General features: G+C 31.6%; 1 protein-coding gene across 1 annotated transcript in view; it reads right to left on the bottom strand.

The window, feature by feature from the left end:
* Nucleotides 1-24442, bottom strand: part of LOC108917709 (putative vitellogenin receptor) — a 31541-nt gene that overhangs the window by 1325 nt on the left and 5774 nt on the right. Inside the window, exons 6-19 of the mRNA XM_018724446.1 lie at nucleotides 23864-24165; nucleotides 23622-23809; nucleotides 17330-17531; nucleotides 16942-17254; nucleotides 16605-16865; nucleotides 13889-14033; nucleotides 13638-13834; nucleotides 7137-7289; nucleotides 6491-7070; nucleotides 6314-6406; nucleotides 5725-6138; nucleotides 1525-1833; nucleotides 769-1304; nucleotides 100-515 (exon numbers count right to left, since the gene is read on the bottom strand). Of these exons, the coding sequence (XP_018579962.1) occupies nucleotides 100-515; nucleotides 769-1304; nucleotides 1525-1833; nucleotides 5725-6138; nucleotides 6314-6406; nucleotides 6491-7070; nucleotides 7137-7289; nucleotides 13638-13834; nucleotides 13889-14033; nucleotides 16605-16865; nucleotides 16942-17254; nucleotides 17330-17531; nucleotides 23622-23809; nucleotides 23864-24165 (4109 nt within the window). The remainder of the gene's footprint in view (nucleotides 1-99; nucleotides 516-768; nucleotides 1305-1524; nucleotides 1834-5724; nucleotides 6139-6313; nucleotides 6407-6490; nucleotides 7071-7136; nucleotides 7290-13637; nucleotides 13835-13888; nucleotides 14034-16604; nucleotides 16866-16941; nucleotides 17255-17329; nucleotides 17532-23621; nucleotides 23810-23863; nucleotides 24166-24442) is intronic.

The following is a 24442-nucleotide window of genomic DNA, read 5'->3' as shown; positions in this document are numbered from 1 at the left end:
TCCTGTTTATAGTTATTACAAAATTCTTAATTAAATATTCAAATTTTAATGTAATTATTCTGTAAAAATACAAAAATGAATTTTAGGATAATTACTTACTTGTTTGCCGGAACATTTCTCTGATTTCGAAATAATTTTTCCATCGCTGCAGAGACATTTATACTGAGATTCGGAAGGCAGACATAAATAGGAACACGAGTGATTTTTGCACACATTTTCAAGTCTCGGTTGAAGAGAATCTTGGGCGATCGTAAAGAAATTGCTTGAGTAACCGTGTAACTTGAAATTCTCACAGTGACGGTCCTCGAACAATTTACACTTGAACAAGTATCCTCCACTGGTGAGATAGAACAAATAGTTCTCAAAAAATTTCAAACCAACTGGTCGAGCTTCGGCTGTGAAGAGTAAAGTTTTCAATTTTCCCTCGTAATTCACCATACTAATTTCTGCCTTATGTTGGTCAATAAAATACAAGTGTTTGCTGTTGAAATCAAACGTAAGGTCAGTTACGTAACCTAAAAATAAAGAAATATCACGTTTTTAAATCTTATATAATTTTACATACACAAGTATTTCACAGACTCGATTACTTCACATTCCCTTTAAATGGATAGTGAAGTAAAAAGCGGATGTGCAATAATCAAGTGACACTCAAAGATAGTGATTAATGAAGCAAAGCCAAATTATTAAGTTGGTTAGAAAAATTTTATATCCACTTCAACCATAAAAACGCTTTTTAGTGTTGGGTACATATTTTTTTTTTCATACCTTTATCGAACTTGACAAGCTCCACCTTTCCACTTCCATCTAAATTACACTTGTATATAATGTAGCTTGGAGAATTAAGTACCCACCAACTCGTTACCGAATAGAACATAACCTTATTCAGCGAGTCTATTGCTATTGCTGACACCTGTCTGTGAATATCAATATCAATCAGCTTTGCACACAACATTTCCTCGAAATTACACACACTAATGGACTTTGCTTCAGAACTGGCATTATAAAAATAGACATTCTGACTCGTCCAATCTACCGAGATCTTCTGCGGTTGCCCAACATGTTCTATGTACTGTCTCACTTGCGTTTCTTGATTGATCCGATGGATGGTACTGGTCATTTCTATGCTAAAGTAAACGCTTTTAGATTTTAGCACAAAGTCCAGGCCAGATATTTCAGGCATTTCATTGGAGTAAATGATGCTTAAACTGTTTGTTTTTTGAGTTAGGCTTCTTATTTGATTGTCCGAAGTAAAGATAAGAGACATGGGCTGACCTTCTGCTTTGCACGATTTTTTATCAGATCTGAAAAAAATATTTTATATAAAATCCATTGCAACATTTTCTCATATACCAATGAACAAAAAAAAAGTAAAGAAAATGTACATCCCATAAAACAGTTGAATTATCAAAAAAATTGTTTTTGGTATTTGTACTTGGAGACACCTCAGAAAATATGAAAAAGGCCCACAAAAGTCTCGAAATTAACCAGGTCTTATAATTAATTTATTAAAAATAAACTCACCTTAGTAGGTACCCGTTGAAACAGTCGCAAATATAACTGCCTTCGTTATTATTACACAACTGACTGCAAACGGGGGGGTCAATCCGACATTCATTCAGATCCTCACAGGTATGGCCATCCCCCATTAATTTGTATCCAGGATTGCATTTACACATAGGCCCTGTTGGTGTGGGGACACACACTTGAGAACAAGGATGTTTTATGCCATCACAAGCCGTCGAACACAAGCCGTCTTCATCAGAATCATCGTAACAGTCATGTTTGCCATCACATACGGAAGAAAGGGCTATGCAGTGACCACTTTTACACCTTAAAAAAAAAATACAAAAAGAAAAATAAATAATATTAATATACTGTGTCTAAAATAAATGTGTCTATTACGGAAATAACATAGAAAACGAAAGATATAGGGTGGCTTAAATTAGTAATAAATTATGTCGTTAGAGAACCATTAAAATAGTATAAATGGATCTTAAATATTTTTTCTTAATATTTGAGGTATTTTCAAAAAATGGGATTTCTCGATTTTCTATTTTATTTTTTTTATGTTATTTTACTATGGAGCGAGGGCGAAAAAGAGAATAAATTAAAGAATTATGATGACTTTTTTGGAAATCTCAGTTTTGGCGTCAGATATTTCATTTTTAATTTGTTTTCATGTACCTCATTTTTTAAACATGGCCCAGCATTTAAATTACTTATTTTTAAAATATTTTTAATTTTATTTTCACTTTTGTGTCACTTTTAGTGATTTAATTATGCATACATTTCAATATTTCTTTAAATACATTTTTAATGCGGCCCTCAATTTTAAAAACGGAAAACTTTAAGTTTTTAAACCAAATCGCTTTGTTTGGCCGCTAGATGGCCTCAAAGTTCGTCAAAATTTTTAGAATTTTGTAAATACGTAATTCGAATACGTATTATTCGATTTTGATTATTTTTGAGGTGTAGACTTTTGCTTTCAATCTACACAGTTTGGTGTTATAGTAATAGTAATAGGACTTTATTAGCACTTTGCTATTTATATATACTGTCTCACTTAAAACCTACTAAATAACATCAAAAATTTGTTTTACACACTACATACATATTTGAATACACTCTTAAAGACTATATTTACATATAAGAATTTCTTAATATATTTTTAAAACATGCTATATTTCGAGCATTTTTCACATCCTGACTTAAACTGTTATATTTACTAATACCCTTAAAAAAAATGGAATTTTGTCCAGCTGCTGTATGCACTTTTTGCAGGATAAACTTGTGATTCCCTCTTGTACTATAATTGTGGATATTATCAAAAGTTTCCAATATTTTTTTCAAGTATTGTGGTTCGTTCCCCAATGCAATTTTATGAATAAAAACTAATACATTAAACTCCAAAAACTTGTCTATATACATCCACTTCAAAATACCCAACATATCCTCAACTCTTGTATATCTGTTGCATCCTAAAATTACCCTCATAGCCCAATTATTATACGGAGTGTTTTTTTAAACAAACAACTCCTACAAAATTGATGTATGGTGATAATACCCGTTCATAATTTTTTTGTCTTTCGGGCAATAATGGCAACAATTTTTTAGTTGATAGGTGATACCATTTGGAGGTTTATGAGTCTCTTGTAGAATTTTGATTAAATGAGCGGTTTGGGTACAAAAAATATTTTTTAAATGTATACATAGTGCTAGTAGGCTTTGATTTTGTAAGTTGACTGTAATTTCAGTTTGATCTTTAAATCATTGTACCTGCCAATTCTGTTTTACTAGAAGCGGAATAATAAATATTCACAATGAACATGTGTATGCTCAACAAAATCTACATGCTGTCAAGATGAAACATTGTGCTCCATGACATTTCACTGTAAATGTCCAGCAGTATCTGAACCAAAGATTCTCTCGTAGATGGATTAGTAGAGGAGACAATGTTCCTGTTAACTGGCCTGAACGTTTACCAGACTTAACACCTTGAAATTATTATCTTTGGGGCACTCTGAAAACAACAGTGCATGCTTCCACATCTAACACTGAAGAAGAGTTGTGAAGGCATATCGAAAATGCCATAAATGTTTTAGAAAGTAGCCCTTAAGATCTGCAAAGCATGCCCTTTAACTTTCTTCGCCAAATTAACCTTTGTTGTAGAAACAATGGTGGTCATTTTGAACAGTTTTTATAGTAAGATGTACTAAATTTAATAACCTCAACTTTATTACTTCTATCTCCAGCAATTTTTATTGTATTTGATTGTTCTTACGAATTATTTCAATAAAATTAGGCACATTGTAAATAACTCTAATTCGTATTGTGTGTATCCATATTGAAAAATGAAGTAACGTGACATATCTTACCGTAGTAAATACTCATTAAGAATTGGCAGGTACAATGACTTAAAAATCAAACTGAATTTACAGTCTTTCTACAAAATCAGTGACTACTAGCACTTTATTAAGTATGTATTGTAATATGGGTGGCAAGATAATGTAGACATTTAAAAAATATTTTTTTGTACCCAAACCGCTCATTTAATCAAAATTCTACAAGAGGCCCAAAACCTATTAAATTAAAAATAGTTGTCATTATTGACCGAAAGAGGAAAAAGTTATTAATGGATATTAACACCATACATCAATTTTGTTGGAGTAGTGAGTTTTATAAAACACTCTATATAACATCAAAATTTGTAGATTGAAAGCAAAAGTCCACACCCCAAAAATAATTAAAATCGATTAATACATATTCCGAGTTATTTCGGATATAGGTGAATTAGCCTAAATCTGCCTATTTTGAGTCCATGAATCTGTGGTCTTCCATTGTACACGTTATTCTGGGACACCCTGTATAATTCAGATAGTATTTTCATATAATTTATTGTGGTTATAAGTAAAATTTGTTACAACCTTGAATTCAGTTTTCAAGCTTTCTTTGGCATTAGAAAGTTTAATTTTACAAACCTATTTAAACAATCATACTTGGAATTTATTTTTCACAGAAATCGCTGACGATGGCTAAATGAAATTAATCACAATATCACAAATGACACATTGGCAGAAATACTTAAAATATGTAAAAAAATACTCAAAAAACATGTATTTTAAAAAATGGAGCTATTTTAAAAAATGAAGTTGATGGCGAAAATAAAAATGAAACTGAAAATAATGAAACAAAATCAAAAAAATATATTTTTTTCCAAATATCTGAAAAACTAAAATATATTTAAAATCTGTCTAAGCCATTTCAATGATTTAATGACAACACTTTCTTCTAATTATAATTATTCTGTAGGTATTATTTACAGATTTTGTTTTTATTATTTTGACATTGTTTTATACCCTATACAGGGTGTGTTTTAAATAAGTGCGAAATATTTTAGGGGGTGGTTGCCGAAGTTGTTTTGTGAAAAAAAACTCATATAAATGTAGGTCGAAATATACTTCGTTTCCAAAATACAGTCTTTAAATTTTAATTTTTTATTTATTTTTATTAATTATTTCGGTTTTAAAGATATTGACTCGAAATTTGATGGTTATATTTTATTTAGAAATATTAACAGCAACCTACTAGATAATGTATCGATAGAAATTAAAAATATACAACTTGCAATAAAATATGTTTTATTTTTTTCCTCAAAAACGGTACATCCTACGAAAAAAATTAAAGAGACCAGTTTCGTTCAGTATTAACGGCAGATTTCTAAAATAATATCAAAACTGGAAAAAGTCAGTGGTGTACCATTTTTTTTATTAAGAAAGGTTGTGGCATTCTCGCACGAACACAAGCAGAAATATTCGAATCACCCCAAAAAATGCACGTTTATCCCTCCAAAACATTTTTCAAATTTCGAGTCAATATCTTTAAAACTCTTTGAATTAATTAATAAAAATAAATAAAAAATTAAAATTATACACTGTATTTCGGAAACGAAGCATATTTCGACCTACGTTTATATGAACTTTTTTTCACAAAATAACTTCGACAACCACCCGCTAAAATATTTCGCACTTATTTACAAACACCCTGTATATTTAACCATTTTAGATATCCCCTTGATAGCATCCTTATTTTGAATGCAGTGGACAACTCTATACTTTATACAGTAGCATATAATGACGTTTTCCATTACACTATAGATAATTTTAATACAAATTCAGAAATAAGAAAAATATGTATAGGAATATTCTAGGGAATATCACTTACCGAAAACCATGTTCACACGAAATATGAACGACAGACGATGTAACCCCAACAGCATGAGAACAAAGCTCCGTCTTTTCATCAGTATTATCCCCACAGTCATCTATTCCGTCACATATCCACTGAACAGGGATGCACTTCTTATTTTTGCAGTTAAATTCATCGATGTTGCAGTCTGAGCAGCCTTTTTCGTCTTCGTGATGAGGGCATTCCGACGTTCCATTGCATTTCGCAGAATTTAAGACACAAATAGACGTGTTTGAAGAGCAAGCAAACTCTTCCACGCTGCAGTTTCCAGTAGAGGCTACGTTGCACGTGTATTCATCCGAGTTATCTCCGCAGTCATCCATGTTGTCGCACATAAGTTGCTTGTCGATACATTTGCCGTTTAGGCAGGTGTACATTGTAGGAGGGCAACTAACCGAAGCTAAAAATGAGTAATAGTTTGAATTAGGCGGTTAAAAAAATTTAATATGAAGAACGGAAATTTTCCATTATTGTATATTTGAAATATTTTCAAAAAATTTGCTTTTTTTATAATAAAATTCTCCACATCCGGACCAATGTTTGTCACTCTGTACAAAAAATTTACTTACCACATTGAGCATGTTCATCTGAAAAATCATTACAATCATAATCATGATCACATTCCCATGACTTTGGTATACAAGCTCCTGAATTGCATCTAAAAATTAGAATAACAATGCGTTTATCTTTGAAATTAGAAATTTCAATTAGGAACATTCACAAATAAAAAATTACTTTTTACCTAAACTGATTGATTCCACATTCATTCGTTGAACACTTCACCTCATCAGAGTGATCCTCGCAGTCATAAACGCCGTCACACAAAAATCTTTCTACTATGCACTGGCCATCACCACAACTAAAATGCTGTGGTGGACAAGATTTTTGCTTACTTTTGTCTTTGCAGTTGTGTTCATCGGATTTATCTTTGCAATCATAGTTATAATCGCACACTTTTTCCTGCTTAATACATTCACCATTGCTGCATTCAAATAAATCAGGTGGACATTTCCTGGCTGGTTTACAATCTTTCTCGTCTTCACCGAAACTGCAGTCGTTGTGTCCGTTGCAACGAAGGCTTTTTAAAATGCACGTGTTGGAGTCGTAGCACAAGTATTCGGTATCTTTACAGTGTTCTCTTTTAATGCAAGTATGATTGTTCGACGATAGATCCCAACCGACGGGACAAGCACATACTATTGATTTGTGAGACATAAGGCAGAGGTGACTGCAACCGCCGTTGTTTCTGAGACAAGAGCTGAAGTGTTGTTTCTTTGGCGTTACAGAAACGAGATGTAATTTTTCAATATTACTCGGAATATCTAAAATTTCAGGTATAATTTTTATTGTTAAAAGTTATTAACAATTTTCTTATTTCTTTTACTTACCTAAAGTAATTTTTTTGTTATAATTTGTGCTGGCATTTTTTTCTGCCCAGTACAGTCTTTTCGAATGTTCGTTAACCCAGAAAATATCGTAATGTAAAGTAGTCAAACCAATAGGGTAAGTTGATAGAGATCGAAAACCATGCCTATCGTCCCCTACAATAAATTTTATTATCATTAATTGGTCACAGTGGTGTCCAAAAGGTCGGATGAGCAGCGACATAGTATCGTAACAGCCTGTGGGGCTCATTTTGTTATTCAAGCTCATAGAGTAAACTTTGTACATTTCCAGAAATAATAAAGGTGCCCACAGCAAAATTTTAAAATTGCAAAGCAGAAAACTAATAAATAATAAATAAATACATACATGTTTCTGTAAATAATTGTGTTTCAGAGCATTTAAATGTAGCAGATGATATATCAAAGGTTTTATCTATTTTCACTTTCTCTCCCAGATTATACTTCAGTTTCCACTACTCGATACGCAAACATTTTATATACAGTGGGAGCATTTTCACACGTTTCACATGAAATAAGTTGAAATGTACCTTAGTAATTTTGATAGTTTTAAAAGTTAAGAAGCTTCAATGATATTATTTTATTCCATTTTTTAAAGAGTGACAAACTTTTTAAGATATTTCATAGAATTTGGCATGGTGGGTTTTTTGGTAAGCCAAATTTGTATGTCTATACCAGCGGTATTCAAACTGTGTTCCGCGGAACCCTGGGGTTCCGCACAACCTCTCTGGGGGTTCCGCGACTCATTGTCTGTCAAAAATTTAAGATTTTATTATTGATGATTACAAAATTCCAAAAAATTTATACTCTTAAAAGTTTTTATTTTTATATTGAATTACAAGCGTATATGTAAGTTACTATAAGAACTTTATCTATTTACGAAAGTGCAAGTAAGTCTGCTTACAACTTATAAGCTGGCGCAGCGTTTTTCGCGTTGGTTATGTCGGCTTTTTCTTGACTTTTGGCTAGAGATTTATAAGAAATATCCTGAAATTACTGACCAGGCAATCAATGTATTAATACCTTTTGCAACTACGTACCTCTGCAAAAAATCATTTTCCACGTATGTTGCGACAAAAACAAAGTATTGCAATGTGATTGCAACTTATGACAGTAGCACCTGATTTTAACATATATATATATATTCAGCACTACGGGCCGAGTACGCCCATGGCTTGGTTGCATATATGCCTCCATTCAGTTTTGTTTCTTGCTCTCCTTCTCCAGTCCCTAATGCCCATTTCCTCTAGATCTCTCTCCACCTTTTGAAGCCATCCAGTCCGGGGTCTCCCTCTTTTTCTTCTACCTTCTATACCTCCTGTGAGCACTATCCTTGTCGTTCTCTCATCTGGCAGTCTTACTACATGTCCTAACCATCTCATTCTCTGCGACCTTATTACATTCGTTATGGATGGTTCCCCGTACATTTCCATCAGCTCCTCATTTGATCTCCTTCGCCACATTTCTCCTACCTTCCTCCCTCCATAAATTCTCCTTAGTACTTTCCTCTCAAAAATTTCTAATGTCCCTTTTTCTCTTACATTAAGTTTCCAGGCCTCACATCCATAGATCACCACAGGTCTTATTACAGTCTTATAGATTCTCTTTTTCACATTTCTGGAAATGTTTTTTGACCTAAATACCCTAAGTAAGCCACCCATGCACTTATTTCCCTTTCCTATTCTCTCTTGTATTTCAATTTTTTCTTCACCATTAATAGTCACTGTGACTCCTAGGTAATTAAATTTATTCACTCCCTCAAAATAATATTGTCTCCCTTCCGTTACCATCCTGATTCCTGTGTTTTGCCTAACCTCTGGCGTTTTATCTATCTTCATATATTTTGTTTTGTTTTCATTTATAACCAGCCCTCTGTTCCAAGTTGTTCTTTCTAACTTTTTAATTGTGTTAAGCAGATTCTTCTTCGTTCTTGTCAGGATCACGATGTCATCAGCGTAGGCCATTATCTGACTTGTTTGTCTGTAAATTGTGCCCGTAGTTTGTATTCCGCTTTCTCTGATTGCCGAGTCTAGTACGATGTTAAATAACGTTGTTGACAAGGGATCACCTTGGCGTAAACCTCTCCTAACTCTAAATTTTTTTGACGTTTGACCATTAATCATTACCTTGTAATCCGTATCGTTTAGAGTCATTTGTATGAGTTTTATTAATTTTCTTTTTATTCCCATGCTCTCCATAGAACTGTATATTTTTGATCTTTTTATTTTATTGTACGCTTGTTTAAAATCTATGAATACCATATAAAGAGGCAGATTCTGATCTATACTATTATCTATTATTTGTTTTAAAACAAATACCTGATCCATGGTTGATCTATTTTCTCTGAATCCACATTGATACTGCCCAATTTTTTGTTCCGCCGCTAAATTTAATCTTTTTTTAATTGCTATCGCCATTACCTTATACACCGTATCCATCAAAGCAATGCCTCTATAATTATTGCAGTCCATCCGATCTCCTTTTTGTATGTATGGGGCATATTAACGATTGTTTCCATCTATTAGGCATCACTTCTTTTTCCCATACTTCTTTTATTATGTCATATACTTTTTCTTCCATTTCCTGTTCCCCCGCTTTCAACATTTCTGCCACTATGCCATTTTCACCAGGTGCCTTATGATTTTTTAACGATCTAATAATTTCTCCTATTTCTTCTTTGCTTGGCACCTCTTCGTAATCATTCAGTCCTAGGTAATGTTCTTCATCACTTTCTTCTTCTTCTTCTACGCCAAATACATCTTGAAAATACTCCGCCCATCTCTCCACACTTCCTTGACTTCCTCCCACAAGTTGCCCCTGTTTATCTTTACAAAACAATTGTTTGCTTTGCTGATCTCTTCCTCTTTCGTTCTTTACACCCCTGTAAAACTCCCTTATTCTCTTTTTTTCATATTTGTCCTCCAGGTTCTGCATTTGTTTTTCTATGTATTCCCTTTTCTTTTTTCTACATACCACTTTGGCCTCTTTTTTACATTTGTCATAGTGTTCCCTGTTATTCGTCGTGTTATTTTTTATCAATACCATTCTCGCTTTCTCCCTCTTAAGTATTGCCTCTTTACATTCCTCATTGAACCAGGACTTACTCTTCACATTATTTTCATCGTTCTTCAAAATTTGTGCACCATCCGCCATAATTTTTTCAAATTCTTGCCATTTTTCTTCTACATCACTTCCAGTTATTTCCCTCTTAATCCTCCTTTGGAACTCATTTACAATTTCTTTCTCCTTTAATTTTTCAACAGCATACTTACTATTTACTTTTCCTTTCTTCTGCATTATAGTCGGCTTTCTATATTTTAACGTTGCCTTCACTAGCATGTGATCTGTATCCAAATCTGCCCCTCGATAACTTCTTGCATCTAATACGTAGTTAATATGTTTACTTTCTATCGTTACATGGTCTATTTGGTTTACTGTCTTTCCATTGGGTGAAGTCCATGTACCCTTATGTATATTCTTATGTTGGAAAAATGTTGTTACTATCCATAGGTCCTTCTCTGTTGCAAACTCTATAAGTTTCTTTCCATTTTCATTACTCTGATTATGCTTACTATGGCTCCCTATAATCGGTTTATATATTTCTTCTTTCCCTATCTTTGCATGAAAATCTCCAATTACCATTTTGACATCGTATCTTGGAATTTTATTATAGACTCCTTCAATTCTCTCATAAAATTCTTCTTTTTCTTCTTCTTCTTTTTCTTCTGTTGGACAATGTACATTAATAATACTTATTTTCCTGTATTTACTTCTTATTCTTAATTTGCATAATCTATTTGAAATGGGCAGAAATTCTGCTATTTCCGATTTTAATTTTTTTGTCACCAAAAACCCTGTTCCAAATATTCTATCATCTGCTCTACTGTTAAAGTATATGTAATTTCCTATTTCTTGCGTAAAATTTCCTTTTTGTTTCGTTTCTTGGATAGCCACAATATCTATCGCATAGTTGCTCATAATCTGCGTCAGTCTAATAAGTGCGCCTTCCGTGTAAGTGCCTCGGACATTCCATGTAGCCACATATATTTTCCCATCCTTCTAATTCTTTACATTTTTTTTAACTTCTATATCCCCATTTTGTTTTTCGAATTTCCCATAATTTCCCACCTTTTCTTTTTCCTTCTTGCTCCTTAATTCATAATCCGTTTCCATTGCCATACAAATCCATTCCATTCCATTTCTATACAAATCCTTTCTATCCCAAATATTTTCTTCTAGTTTTTTTGGACATCTGATCGAGCAGGTTCTAATTTCTCTGCGATTTTATTCCATTTCCACTCTACTCCATCTTCCGTAACTTTGTTATATCCTATTTTAACTGATTTACCTTTATTTCTTTCTTCTTTTGCAAATCCCCTTATTTTTTTCGCTCTTTCCAGTTCCTTTTTTGTTAAGTCCTCGTTTATAAATATTCTTTCCTCATGAATCTCTCTAAGCTTATATTTATTCTTCATAACTTTCTCTTTGTCTTCTTCCCCTTTAAGCTCTATTAAACATGTCCTCTCTCCTAATTTACGTGCATTTCTGATATCAATTTCTATTTTCAGATATGATTTGATTAAACTCTCTGTATAGTTCTTTAATGCTTTTTGGTCCTCAGTACGTATTTTAACTCCACTCATAATTACATTGTTTTTCCTTTTATCTTTCTCTATTTTAACATATTATGTAAAAATATTCAAGTACATCCCAGTCTTTGATTATATTTACTCTTTTTTCAATTAGGTACTCAATAAATAGTTACTTTCATTTTTACTTACAATTAGTGGATTATTTATTTTGTTAATCGTAGTATTTATAAATATATTAAATAATCAGTAAAAAATGTGTTCAAAAATCTTTTTTAGGTGTAGGGGTTCCTCAAAAATATCGAAATGTTGGCGGGGTTCCAAAATCGTAAAAGTTTGAAGACTGCTGATCTATACCATAAAAATATTTTATATAACTTCAAACTTAACAAAAATATAAAGTTTAATTTGACTAGAATGGCCACAACTACTCAGCCCATCATAACCGATAATTGCGATAGAAAATTGATATAAATTTTTCTCTCAAACTACATGAAACAAATTTCGACATTTTACAGTAAATCAAAATTTGTATTTTCTCAAAATTCGTACCAACAAAAAAATATGGCAAAGAGTACACATTTTTGAGTTATTATCGCCCTCTATGTTTTTGATAAAAAGCAAAAAGCTCATTTTAAATTGGAGCAAAGTTGCGTAATCACGGCACCAACATTATGCCTCTAAAAGATCAAGGCTAACATGATTAGTTTTTGAAATATTTTAAATTAACCGAAATTTTGGAAATCCGTTTTGGTTTTGTTCCAGCCTTGTTTAAGGTGATATTGAAAAAAGAAGGACACTTTCTCATGGCCACTTTTTGCCCTCTATCGAATGGCATAATCAATTTTCATATGTAACGTTTCGTCTCTCTAGGACCATCATCAACTTCATTTTTTTAAATACAACCCTAGAAATTTTATTACAATTTTTGCAAACCTTCATGATCCCCAATACTGTACTGCCTCAGCCCGAACCACGTTTTGTCTCGAAAAATTCATCTTCAGTGTAATTTTTCCAAATTTATCTAAATTTTTTATTTAGATTTCTTTGTTTATTGAATTATCGTACACTGTAAGTGTCGTTAGACCCTGTGAAATCCATCTAGTTATTTAAACTATTACGACCACGCGTTGCAATAAAACATTTATTATTATTAACTATTACCATCACTTGGTCATACATAACTCAATAAGTTGTTGCGTCAAAGTTAAAACATTACAATTTTAATTTTATTATGACAAATTAATTGTTAAAAATGCATATGAACAACCAAAACGCCAACTGAATATTATTCTTTAAAAAATTTCAGCAAATGTTCAAAAACATTTTCGTTTTGGCAAAGGTTGAAAATGAAGATTAATTTGTTTGAATTTTGAGCACTCGAGAAGCCTAGAAATAACTATGGGCGCGGGAATAATTCTCTAATAATTTTTTCAATATCACCTCAAACAATACTGAAATGAAACAGAAACGGATTTCCAAAATTTCGTTTTTTTTTCAAATATTTCGAAAACTAATCATGTTAGCCTTGATTTTTTAGAGGCATAATGTTCTTACCGTTTTCGAGATCCCTGTAGTGAGAAGCGAATTTGTAACAGCCTGTATATATTAATTTTCATTGAAATATTTAAAATGTCAAGGATTAACTAAAATAAAGTTAAAAAAAAATCTTTGAAGATAATTTTGAAATATGGCCCATCCTTACCAAACAAATCTCTCATAAAATATTAGTTACCATTACCAACAATAAGTATTACAAAAGAAAAAAATTAACGCAGTAAAGTCTTTGCATTGATTTTTGAAAGATTTAAGAAACTTTTAGCAAATCCTTGTTTCTAAATTATCTAATTTTTGCTAGAATAATTAAAATATCTTACAAAACATTTGAAAATCTTACCTTCCACACTGGTGGATTCTATATTTCCTGTACCAGCATCGGCAAAGAATACTCTGTGCACATCGCTGTCATAATGAACACTAACTGGTCCCAAAAGGCCTTGTTCTACAATATGGGTCCTGCCCGAGCCATCCATAGCAAGACGGTCGATATGAGCCGACTGACCACCAACTTTTCTTAATGATACGAACATTACCCTACGGAAACGTGGTGAATATAGACTGATTTTTGCTTTTTTTTTAACGACTTACCCTTCTTCCGGAACAAGAGCAATTGCTTCTGGAATTTCACCATGCATGTCATGGAGCAGAATTTTTCTGGACATTGTATTAAGGTTAACTACTTCCACTATTGCTTTCTTTTCATCGCACATATACAGGTTGTTTGCCATAGGATCTTTTAAAGAAAATAAAATGTTACGTAGATTCATGACAGACCACAATTGCAGAGTGAGACAATCTATTAGCCGAGTACGTAATGAAATAGTTGTGGATTAAAATTTTCACAAAAACTTATTTTGGCTATATCTTTTTAATCACTTGCAAGAAATAATTTATCCTGACTGCACGGTACAAAAGTATATGGGAGCAAATATGTTCAAAACGTATGTATAAGTCTGCAAGTACAATAAACAAATAACAAATATTATTTACATTTGATATTTTTATCACTTCTTATCGTCAATATGTTTTTCACTTGTTCCATGTGAAAAGTTTCTCTTGTATTTTTTTAAAAAATCTAATGAAAATTCAATATTTATATAAGAATATAGAATACTTAATCCTTTCTTCAATTTTGTTAATTTCCAATAATTGTAATACAGATTTCGTTGTTTGTAGGTAGGTACAAAGAAAAATTTTAATCTACTGTAAATAGGTACTAAACCCCCTGGTATAAGATACAGAGGAAATTTTTTTGAGATGGCCAATGAATAAAGAGTTTTTCCATTAAAACTACTAGTTTCTCAAAAAAAAGTTCATAGGATTTTATTTTTGTTTGAAATACAATTTTCAATGATGAATTTGAAAAAACAATGGTGTAGACATTTTTCTATTTCTTACAAGGGAGTATGGAATGGAAAAAATCATGCCAATTATTTTCTCGGACTTTTCATGATTATATTGTATTTAAAATAATACATTTAGAAAAAATTAACTTTTCTTGAGAAATTAGTAGTTCTAGAGTTATATTAGGTTACCATAAATAGAAAAATGGCTTGTTTTTTAATAAAATAAAAGATATTGAAAATACCATGAGGTTCAATTTTCAAAATATTCATAGTCCAGTCATTCTGTACATTTGGAAAAGAAAGTGAACTGGGCAAGCCAAATTTTTTTTTATGTTGTGGTGTGGGGGGTACTTAGAAAAGCTTAACTTGAGATTTGAGACCAAGATTTCCTATGTGCATTTTCCGCCATTTTGGAAAAAGAGGTGAATTTTTGTTTTTGTTATAACTCGGTTCTCCATCAAGATACAGAATTGTTGTTTTACCTATTATTGTTAGTTGTTGAGATATCGAACTAAATAGATAAGAAACAAGAACAAAGACAACTTTATAAAAATGCTCCGTCTTCATTTTGTTCAAACCGAAATCAGAGTCGAACAAACCTTTGAAGATGCGGACACTCTGATCGTAACCATCGCACTCGCAGAAGCATCAAAGGACGATTCGGTTGAAATCATGGGCGAAGTCATCGATCTCTTGATTTTGCTCGCTGGACTAGCGAAAGACAAAAGAAATTTATATTTTCGATAAGTATTAAGGAAAAAGAGAAAACCCCGAAAAACCAGATCGAATCTTTGAATTTTTATCTATGTTGTTATATATCTCAACAAGTAATAATGATAGGTGAAAAGTTTATAGGACTTGTAGATCGTCGGAAGAGAAATAAAAAATTACAAAACAACAAATCTATCTCGACGGAGAACCGAGTTATCGCGAAAACCATAATTTACCGCAAAACTTCGCACGGACTTGCCGACTTCGCGGCGCGATAAAACACGCAATTATCACCTTAGAGAAAAAATAAAAACACCCACTTGCTCGTACAAACATCCCCTACAAGTTTTATAATAGACATGTTTTCGATAAGTATTAAGGAAAAAGAGAAAAACCCGAAAAACCAGATCAAATCTTTGAATTTTTATCTATTTTGTTCGATATTTCAACAACTAACAACAATAGTTGCAAAGTTTATAAGACCTAAATTGTAGGTCGTCGAAAGAGGAACAAAAAAACAATAAAACAACAATTCTTTATCTCGACGGGGAACTGAGTTATAGCAAAAACAAAAATTCACCACTGTTTAAAAGATGGCGGAAAAGGCACATAGGAAATCTTGGTCTCGAATCTCAAGTTAAGCTTTTTGAAGCACCCCCCCACAACATATAAAAAATTTGGCTTTCCCAGTTCACTTTCTTTTCTTCGCCTAATTTTTTACAGAAGTGGACAGGAGTATCAGTGATACTGAATTCTGAGAGCATTTTCTAGTATCTGCCCCATCGGTACAAGTTTTTATAATTCAGAGATATGTATTTTAGAAAAAAGGATTATTTTTAGTTTCAACAACCCTGTATCTGGAAAGCTATTGACTTGTGGACCGTCAAAATCACTTCCCTAGATCTGTTATTATGATGAAAATTTTACTTTAATAAATATGTTCCTGTTTTTCAAAAAAAGAAATCTAATTTAATCAGAAATTCCTCAACCATGTTCTTTTGAGGTAAGTAACGTGCTTTTGACAACTGTGATAAAATTATACCACTGCTCTTGGGTAAAAATTCACTCACCCTGTATATTTACAAAAAACCAAGGTTGCCCCTATTACGACATACAAACACCCTGTATACTTTTAAATTAAAGAAATAAAACTGTTAGATATGACTACAGAAAATTGAATGATTTTATAATATTTTTATTGTTTATGTCAATGTAGACTGCAGTTAAGGATTTGTCATAGTACTTACCGAACTCCATAGCGGTTATTTTTCCGAAACCATGTACATCCAGCGTTTCACTTATTCCTGTATTTAAATTGGTGCTTATAATTGTTTTAGTGTCCAGATCACTAATCAGTAAAGAATTGGTAATGCTGTCAAATGCCAAACAACCGATATTTTTTGCACTTGAGGTGAGGGTTGTAACGTCGTGCTTCCCTAACAACTGGTGTTCCACTTGAATTAACACATCCTTGTACCCAAGGATCAACATTTGTCTCTTTTTCACTTCTGCAATAATACAGATTTTTATTTTAGAAAAGACGTCTTCGACGCTTTTGAAAGTTTTGTGTGGAAAAATATTTACCTCTGCATAAATGTCTGTCAAAAGCCAAAATTTTGTTTTGGGGACAGGCACAAGTGTACTCTTTCCCTTTTAATAGACATATATCGCTACAGAATGCCCTATCACATGGATTATCATTTCTAGCGTGTAGGGCAGAATGGAAAATACTTATTCCATATATATATTCTTTGGAATCTTTTATGATGGTGTGATGGCGTTTTCCAAAGAACTTATCGCACGACTGTATGGAATGTGTCGCCCAGTCCGACCAATACAAGTTGTTTTCAAATACTGCGATTGCATAAGGATGTTTGACTATGCCCTCCAATACAATCTATTAAAATAAATTAAAATGTGATGTGAAAAAAAATACATTTAAATTTTTTATTTGAACAAACGTTATATTTACCCTTCTGTCAGTGCCGTCTAATCGAATGCTTTCTAATGACATTTTTCTTGCATCTGTCCAGTACAGTCTCTCGTTGGGATAATCCAGAGCCAAACCATTTGGCCAATGTATATCTTCCGACACAAATGGGCGATCGTTTGTTCCGTCCATCAAAGCATATGCTATTTCGGCAGGTTTGCCCCAATCTGTCCAATACATGTCCCTAAGGAAGGAAAGTTTATTTATAGTCCAGTAAATTTAGCTTTGGAAAAACCTACAGGGTGTTTCTATTTGGAGGTGAAAACAGATGAAGATTCAATATTTTTTATAAAATTGATTCTACAAATGGAAACTATATATTTCTATTAAAAATCTAATAACATGACGTTATCCACTCTATTAGCCTTAGCTTACTGTGATTTTTTTTATCAATTATTAAACATTGTGTACGAAAAGGTGAATTAATCATGTAGAAAAAAATAAATTAACAAAAATTAAAGATAATAGGAATCCTGCTTGATATAACATCGGAAATAGTAGTGTTTTCTTAATATTTCTTACATTCAGAATAACTCGACAAAATATCCATAATCAAAAAACAGAACAAGAAAATACAATAAAATTGAAACACTTTTAATGGAATGCTCAAATTAATCAAATTAATCCAATCTTTTAACCCAAATATTTTGCGAAAATGAAGTTAACATATATCACTGAATTCAGAAGATCAGGTAATAAAACATATATTATTCTTTTGAAAAACAATTGACAATCCCTTTTCGTTGAGGCATGTTATTAAATTTAAAAAATTAGTATCAGTTTTCGACTACAAGCCCATCGGAAATTTTCAAGGGGTCATTTTGACATTCACTACCACATATAACAATAACTTTAGAAATAAATTATGTTGTCAATACTTGTTGGTACAGGTGAGTAGACAAGTAAGCTAAACCTCTCCACCTAGGGGGGGGGGGGGCTGGTGTAGCTATGAAAATGTAGACCCGGTTTTTGATAATTTATTACAATAGGGCACTTATACTGCAAGTTTCGGATTGATAGATATATAACTTTTTTTAGTGATGCCATACGTATCTGCTGATAAAGGGCTTCTAAATGCAGGTCGCCCTATCTATCTATTTTAGCCCCATTGTTTCAAGTCATTGAAAAATGTACGGCATTGATTCCACATGATTATTTAACTCTCTAAATAATTCTTAGCAACTATGTCGTCTAAAAATTATAGTTAAAGCAAAAGTTTATAAACAATTACTTGTATTTTAGAATTGAGTTTTATTTTTTTTTTTCGATAAGATCATTAATTCCTGTACGGCAACCACTCTTTTGATAAACCAAAAACTATCGCACTAAATCATGGCCGGTTATAATTAATGGCACAAATTAAAAATTCTAATTAAAAACAATTAAATAAATTGGAAAATTTACAATATTTTTAAAATTCCTTTTTATAAACTAAAAATGTTATATTCAAAATATTATGGCTGTAATTGACTTTTCATAAGTAAAAAAAATAAAAAAAAACAATGCTGTACATTTTTAACTAGTGGATTTTACATAGCTGATAATATTTTTCATTAAGTTTTTACTACATTTTTAGGTCATTAATAACTATACGGCATTTACAAATTTTCATCAGACATATAACATAAAGAATGAAAATAGCAATGCCGTACATATTTGTTGGAACAATTCTCCAAAACTGTATTAAGTCCAAAATGAGTTTTATCCTAATTTCAAGAGAAATTTAATTTATACCATAGAAATTATGATGGCATTGTCTTTAAGATTAAAAAAATTGTCTATAGAGAATTGAGAAAATATTTTGAGAAATTTAGAAATTGAATGACGTGCAAGAAAATATTATTTTTAAATAAATATAATAATAAACAATTAATATTAATTCAATATTCGTGAGAATTCCTATATAAATACTTACATTTAAAACAGTGATATAATATACGTTTTGAAGAAACAGTACCCTCGCATTTGCATATTTGCAACTTCTGTTACAATTGTTTGAACAATTTATTTATGCAAAAATTGTGATGAAGCCATTGGTATACAATATATGTTTAAAATTAATAAAAATAATTTAAAAGTGCATCTGTTACAAAAACAACTGAGATTGTCGGTTATAAACATGAATAAAACCACATCCAAATTTACAAGACAAAAAGAAAAAAGAGAGAGAAAGAAGATGTTTCGATGGCCAGCTAGAATCTCGAAGCAGTAATTTTAATTTTAAAGTAAAAATAATTCCAAATTTTTAAAAAAATATTCGAATGCAGATTTTTTATTGATTTTTTTAATAATTTTTTGGATTTTGAAAAAATTTTATTTTTTTATGNAACTGTATATTTTTGATCTTTTTATTTTATCGTACGCTTGTTTAAAATCTATGAATACCATATAAAGAGGCAGATTCTGATCTATACTATTATCTATTATTTGTTTTAAAACAAATACCTGATCCATGGTTGATCTATTTTCTCTGAATCCACATTGATACTGCCCAATTTTTTGTTCCGCCGCTAAATTTAATCTTTTTTTAATTGCTATCGCCATTACCTTATACACCGTATCCATCAAAGCAATGCCTCTATAATTATTGCAGTCCATCCGATCTCCTTTTTGTATGTATGGGGCATATTAACGATTGTTTCCATCTATTAGGCATCACTTCTTTTTCCCATACTTCTTTTATTATGTCATATACTTTTTCTTCCATTTCCTGTTCCCCCGCTTTCAACATTTCTGCCACTATGCCATTTTCATCAGGTGCCTTATGATTTTTTAACGATCTAATAATTTCTCCTATTTCTTCTTTGCTTGGCACCTCTTCGTAATCATTCAGTCCTAGGTAATGTTCTTCATCACTTTCTTCTTCTTCTTCTACGCCAAATACATCTTGAAAATACTCCGCCCATCTCTCCACACTTCCTTGACTTCCTCCCACAAGTTGCCCCTGTTTATCTTTACAAAACAATTGTTTGCTTTGCTGATCTCTTCCTCTTTCGTTCTTTACACCCCTGTAAAACTCCCTTATTCTCTTTTTTCCATATTTGTCCTCCAGGTTCTGCATTTGTTTTTCTATGTATTCCCTTTTCTTTTTTCTACATACCACTTTGGCCTCTTTTTTACATTTGTCATAGTGTTCCCTGTTATTCGTCGTGTTATTTTTTATCAATACCATTCTCGCTTTCTCCCTCTTAAGTATTGCCTCTTTACATTCCTCATTGAACCAGGACTTACTCTTCACATTATTTTCATCGTTCTTCAAAATTTGTGCACCATCCGCCATAATTTTTTCAAATTCTTGCCATTTTTCTTCTACATCACTTCCAGTTATTTCCCTCTTAATCCTCCTTTGGAACTCATTTACAATTTCTTTCTCCTTTAATTTTTCAACATCATACTTACTATTTACTTTTCCTTTCTTCTGCCCTATAGTCGGCTTTCTATATTTTAACGTTGCCTTCACTAGCATGTGATCTGTATCCAAATCTGCCCCTCGATAACTTCTTGCATCTAATACGTAGTTAATATGTTTACTTTCTATCGTTACATGGTCTATTTGGTTTACTGTCTTTCCATTGGGTGAAGTCCATGTACCCTTATGTATATTCTTATGTTGGAAAAATGTTGTTACTATCCNGTTTCAAGTCATTGAAAAATGTACGGCATTGATTCCACATGATTATTTAACTCTCTAAATAATTCTTAGCAACTATGTCGTCTAAAAATTATAGTTAAAGCAAAAGTTTATAAACAATTACTTGTATTTTAGAATTGAGTTTTATTTTTTTTTTTCGATAAGATCATTAATTCCTGTACGGCAACCACTCTTTTGATAAACCAAAAACTATCGCACTAAATCATGGCCGGTTATAATTAATGGCACAAATTAAAAATTCTAATTAAAAACAATTAAATAAATTGGAAAATTTACAATATTTTTAAAATTCCTTTTTATAAACTAAAAATGTTATATTCAAAATATTATGGCTGTAATTGACTTTTCATAAGTAAAAAAAATAAAAAAAAACAATGCTGTACATTTTTAACTAGTGGATTTTACATAGCTGATAATATTTTTCATTAAGTTTTTACTACATTTTTAGGTCATTAATAACTATACGGCATTTACAAATTTTCATCAGACATATAACATAAAGAATGAAAATAGCAATGCCGTACATATTTGTTGGAACAATTCTCCAAAACTGTATTAAGTCCAAAATGAGTTTTATCCTAATTTCAAGAGAAATTTAATTTATACCATAGAAATTATGATGGCATTGTCTTTAAGATTAAAAAAATTGTCTATAGAGAATTGAGAAAATATTTTGAGAAATTTAGAAATTGAATGACGTGCAAGAAAATATTATTTTTAAATAAATATAATAATAAACAATTAATATTAATTCAATATTCGTGAGAATTCCTATATAAATACTTACATTTAAAACAGTGATATAATATACGTTTTGAAGAAACAGTACCCTCGCATTTGCATATTTGCAACTTCTGTTACAATTGTTTGAACAATTTATTTATGCAAAAATTGTGATGAAGCCATTGGTATACAATATATGTTTAAAATTAATAAAAATAATTTAAAAGTGCATCTGTTACAAAAACAACTGAGATTGTCGGTTATAAACATGAATAAAACCACATCCAAATTTACAAGACAAAAAGAAAAAAGAGAGAGAAAGAAGATGTTTCGATGGCCAGCTAGAATCTCGAAGCAGTAATTTTAATTTTAAAGTAAAAATAATTCCAAATTTTTAAAAAAATATTCGAATGCAGATTTTTTATTGATTTTTTTAATAATTTTTTGGATTTTGAAAAAATTTTATTTTTTTATGTACTGAAAAAAAAAATTAATATAAGCTTTTCAAATTTATAAAATTAATAATTTTTATATCGTCCTATGGTTTTTTAACATTTATGACAGTACATTGTTTTAATTAAGCGAAAAAGGCTCAGTCATTGTGGAAAATACAGGATGTGCCCTTCTTGTTCCTTGGGAATCCAATTGGGAATCTAATTGGAACCCCTATTGGAAATCCAATTAGAGATCCAATTGGGAATCCAATTGGTAAACGGGCTGTTCGCCAATTTTAAAAGTCACGTAACTTCCTAACAAAGCCCCTCCATATCTTTTTAACCGTTGAAAATATCGAAAAACTCCGCCCTAGCATTTCATCCGAAGATTCCAACAAACCAAACCGCACCCTTCTAAGTCGAGAAATAAAAAAGTTACGGGCTGTTCGCAAATGTAAAAAGTCATGTGACTTAAAACGTGCCCTAACAAATCCCTTCCATATCTTTTTAACCGTTGAAAAAATAGTAAAACTAACTCTGACGCCGATCTAGCATTTCGTCCGAAGATTCCAACACACCAAACCGCACCCTTCTAAGTCGAGAAATAAAAAAGTTACGGGCTGTTCGCAAATGTAAAAGTCATGTGACTTAAAACGTGCCCCAACAAATCCCTTCCATATCTTATTAACCATTGAAAATATCGAAAAACTAACTCTGGTACCACTCTAGCATTTCGTCCTAAGATTCCAACAAACCAAACCGCACCCTTCTAAGTTGTGAAATAAAAACGTTACGGGCTGTTCGCAAATGTAAAAAGTCATGTGACTTAAAACGTACCCTAACAAATCCTTTCCATATCTTTTTAACCGTTGAAAATATCAAAAAACTAACTCTGGTGCCGCTCTAGCATTTAGTCCAAAGATTCCAACAAACCAAACCGCACCCTTCTAAGTCGAGAAATAAAAAAGTTACGGGCTGTTCGCATATGTAAAAAGTCATGTGACTTAAAACGTGCCCTAACAAATCCCTCCCGTATCTTGTTAACCATTGAAAATATCGAAAAACTATCTCTGGCGCCGCTCTAGCGTATAATTTTAAAATTAATATATAGATCCTTACAGAAATTGCTGCGGGAGTATTTTAAGGGATGAAGAATGTCTGCTATTAGATTTCAGATGAAAAATTTCCTAATACAATTTTTAAAAAATTAACACTTAAAAAATATCATAGCGAGCTTAGCATTTGCAGTTTTGAGAAAGTTATATTTTCCAAATATGCATACCCTTAAAGTATATTTATATTATATAAAAGAAGTTTATTTGTTTGTTACTTTTTAAGGTAAATTATCTCTATAAATCGAGACATCCTATATATCAGTCTCTTAAAATTATATGGTCATTGATGTACCTAAATTTTATCAAATTAACTGGAATTAAAATTAGTTTAATTTTTAAGAATTGCTTACCCAAGTTCTACATTCAAAACGATTCCTCTTGGTTTACGAATATCCTTGTTCAATAAAACAGTGCAATGGTCTCCCGTGCTCGTACAAACACCAATGTGTTGTTTCTCTACATCTGTGAAATATATGTTGCCAGTCAACCAATCCACTGCTAAATCTTCTGGTAAACCTAACCCCGACGTTACTAGAAGCTAACAAAAGCAAAAGATATTTGAAATTCTACAGAAATTTGTCAAAGATATTACCTCTTTGTCAGATCCGTCTTCAATCGATCTTACTATGCTTTCATGTTCAGCAAAAATATCTGTCCAATAAATATGGTGGCCATCGTAATCTACGCCGACTACTTGCTTCAATCGTTTGGCAACAGAGTAGTACAATTCAGATTGCAAAGTGTATCCTCGAATCTCGGTTTTTGAACTGAATATCATCAAGGCTTCTCCACCCTCTGCCTTGCACGTCCTTTTATCTGGTTGCAATGTGTACATTGAATCACAGTAACACTCGTACGATCCTGGCGTGTTTTTACATTTCTGATCACAAACCCCTAAAAATTACTCTCATATGTATTTATTTTTATTTTTTTATTTAGGACAGCTCCTTTTTAACTTTGGTAATATTTCAATTTATTCATATTTTAATAAAAATTTCAATTATACAGGGTGTTCTCAGTGCTACACAACATAATTTTTTACAATGGGACACTGTATATATTACTCAATTATGATTTTTTGTTAAATTTAAGACTTCTTTAATAAACAAATATTATGTTAGTCATAATGTTTCAGTATCAGACTGTTTTAAACAAATAAAAAATATTTGTT

Source organism: Anoplophora glabripennis, unplaced genomic scaffold (genome assembly GCF_000390285.2).
Source record: "Anoplophora glabripennis isolate ALB-LARVAE unplaced genomic scaffold, Agla_2.0 scaffold61, whole genome shotgun sequence".
Lineage (NCBI taxonomy): Eukaryota > Metazoa > Arthropoda > Insecta > Coleoptera > Cerambycidae > Anoplophora > Anoplophora glabripennis.
The sequence above is the reverse complement of the archived record's forward strand: the minus strand, read 5'-3'. Positions and strand labels throughout refer to the sequence as shown.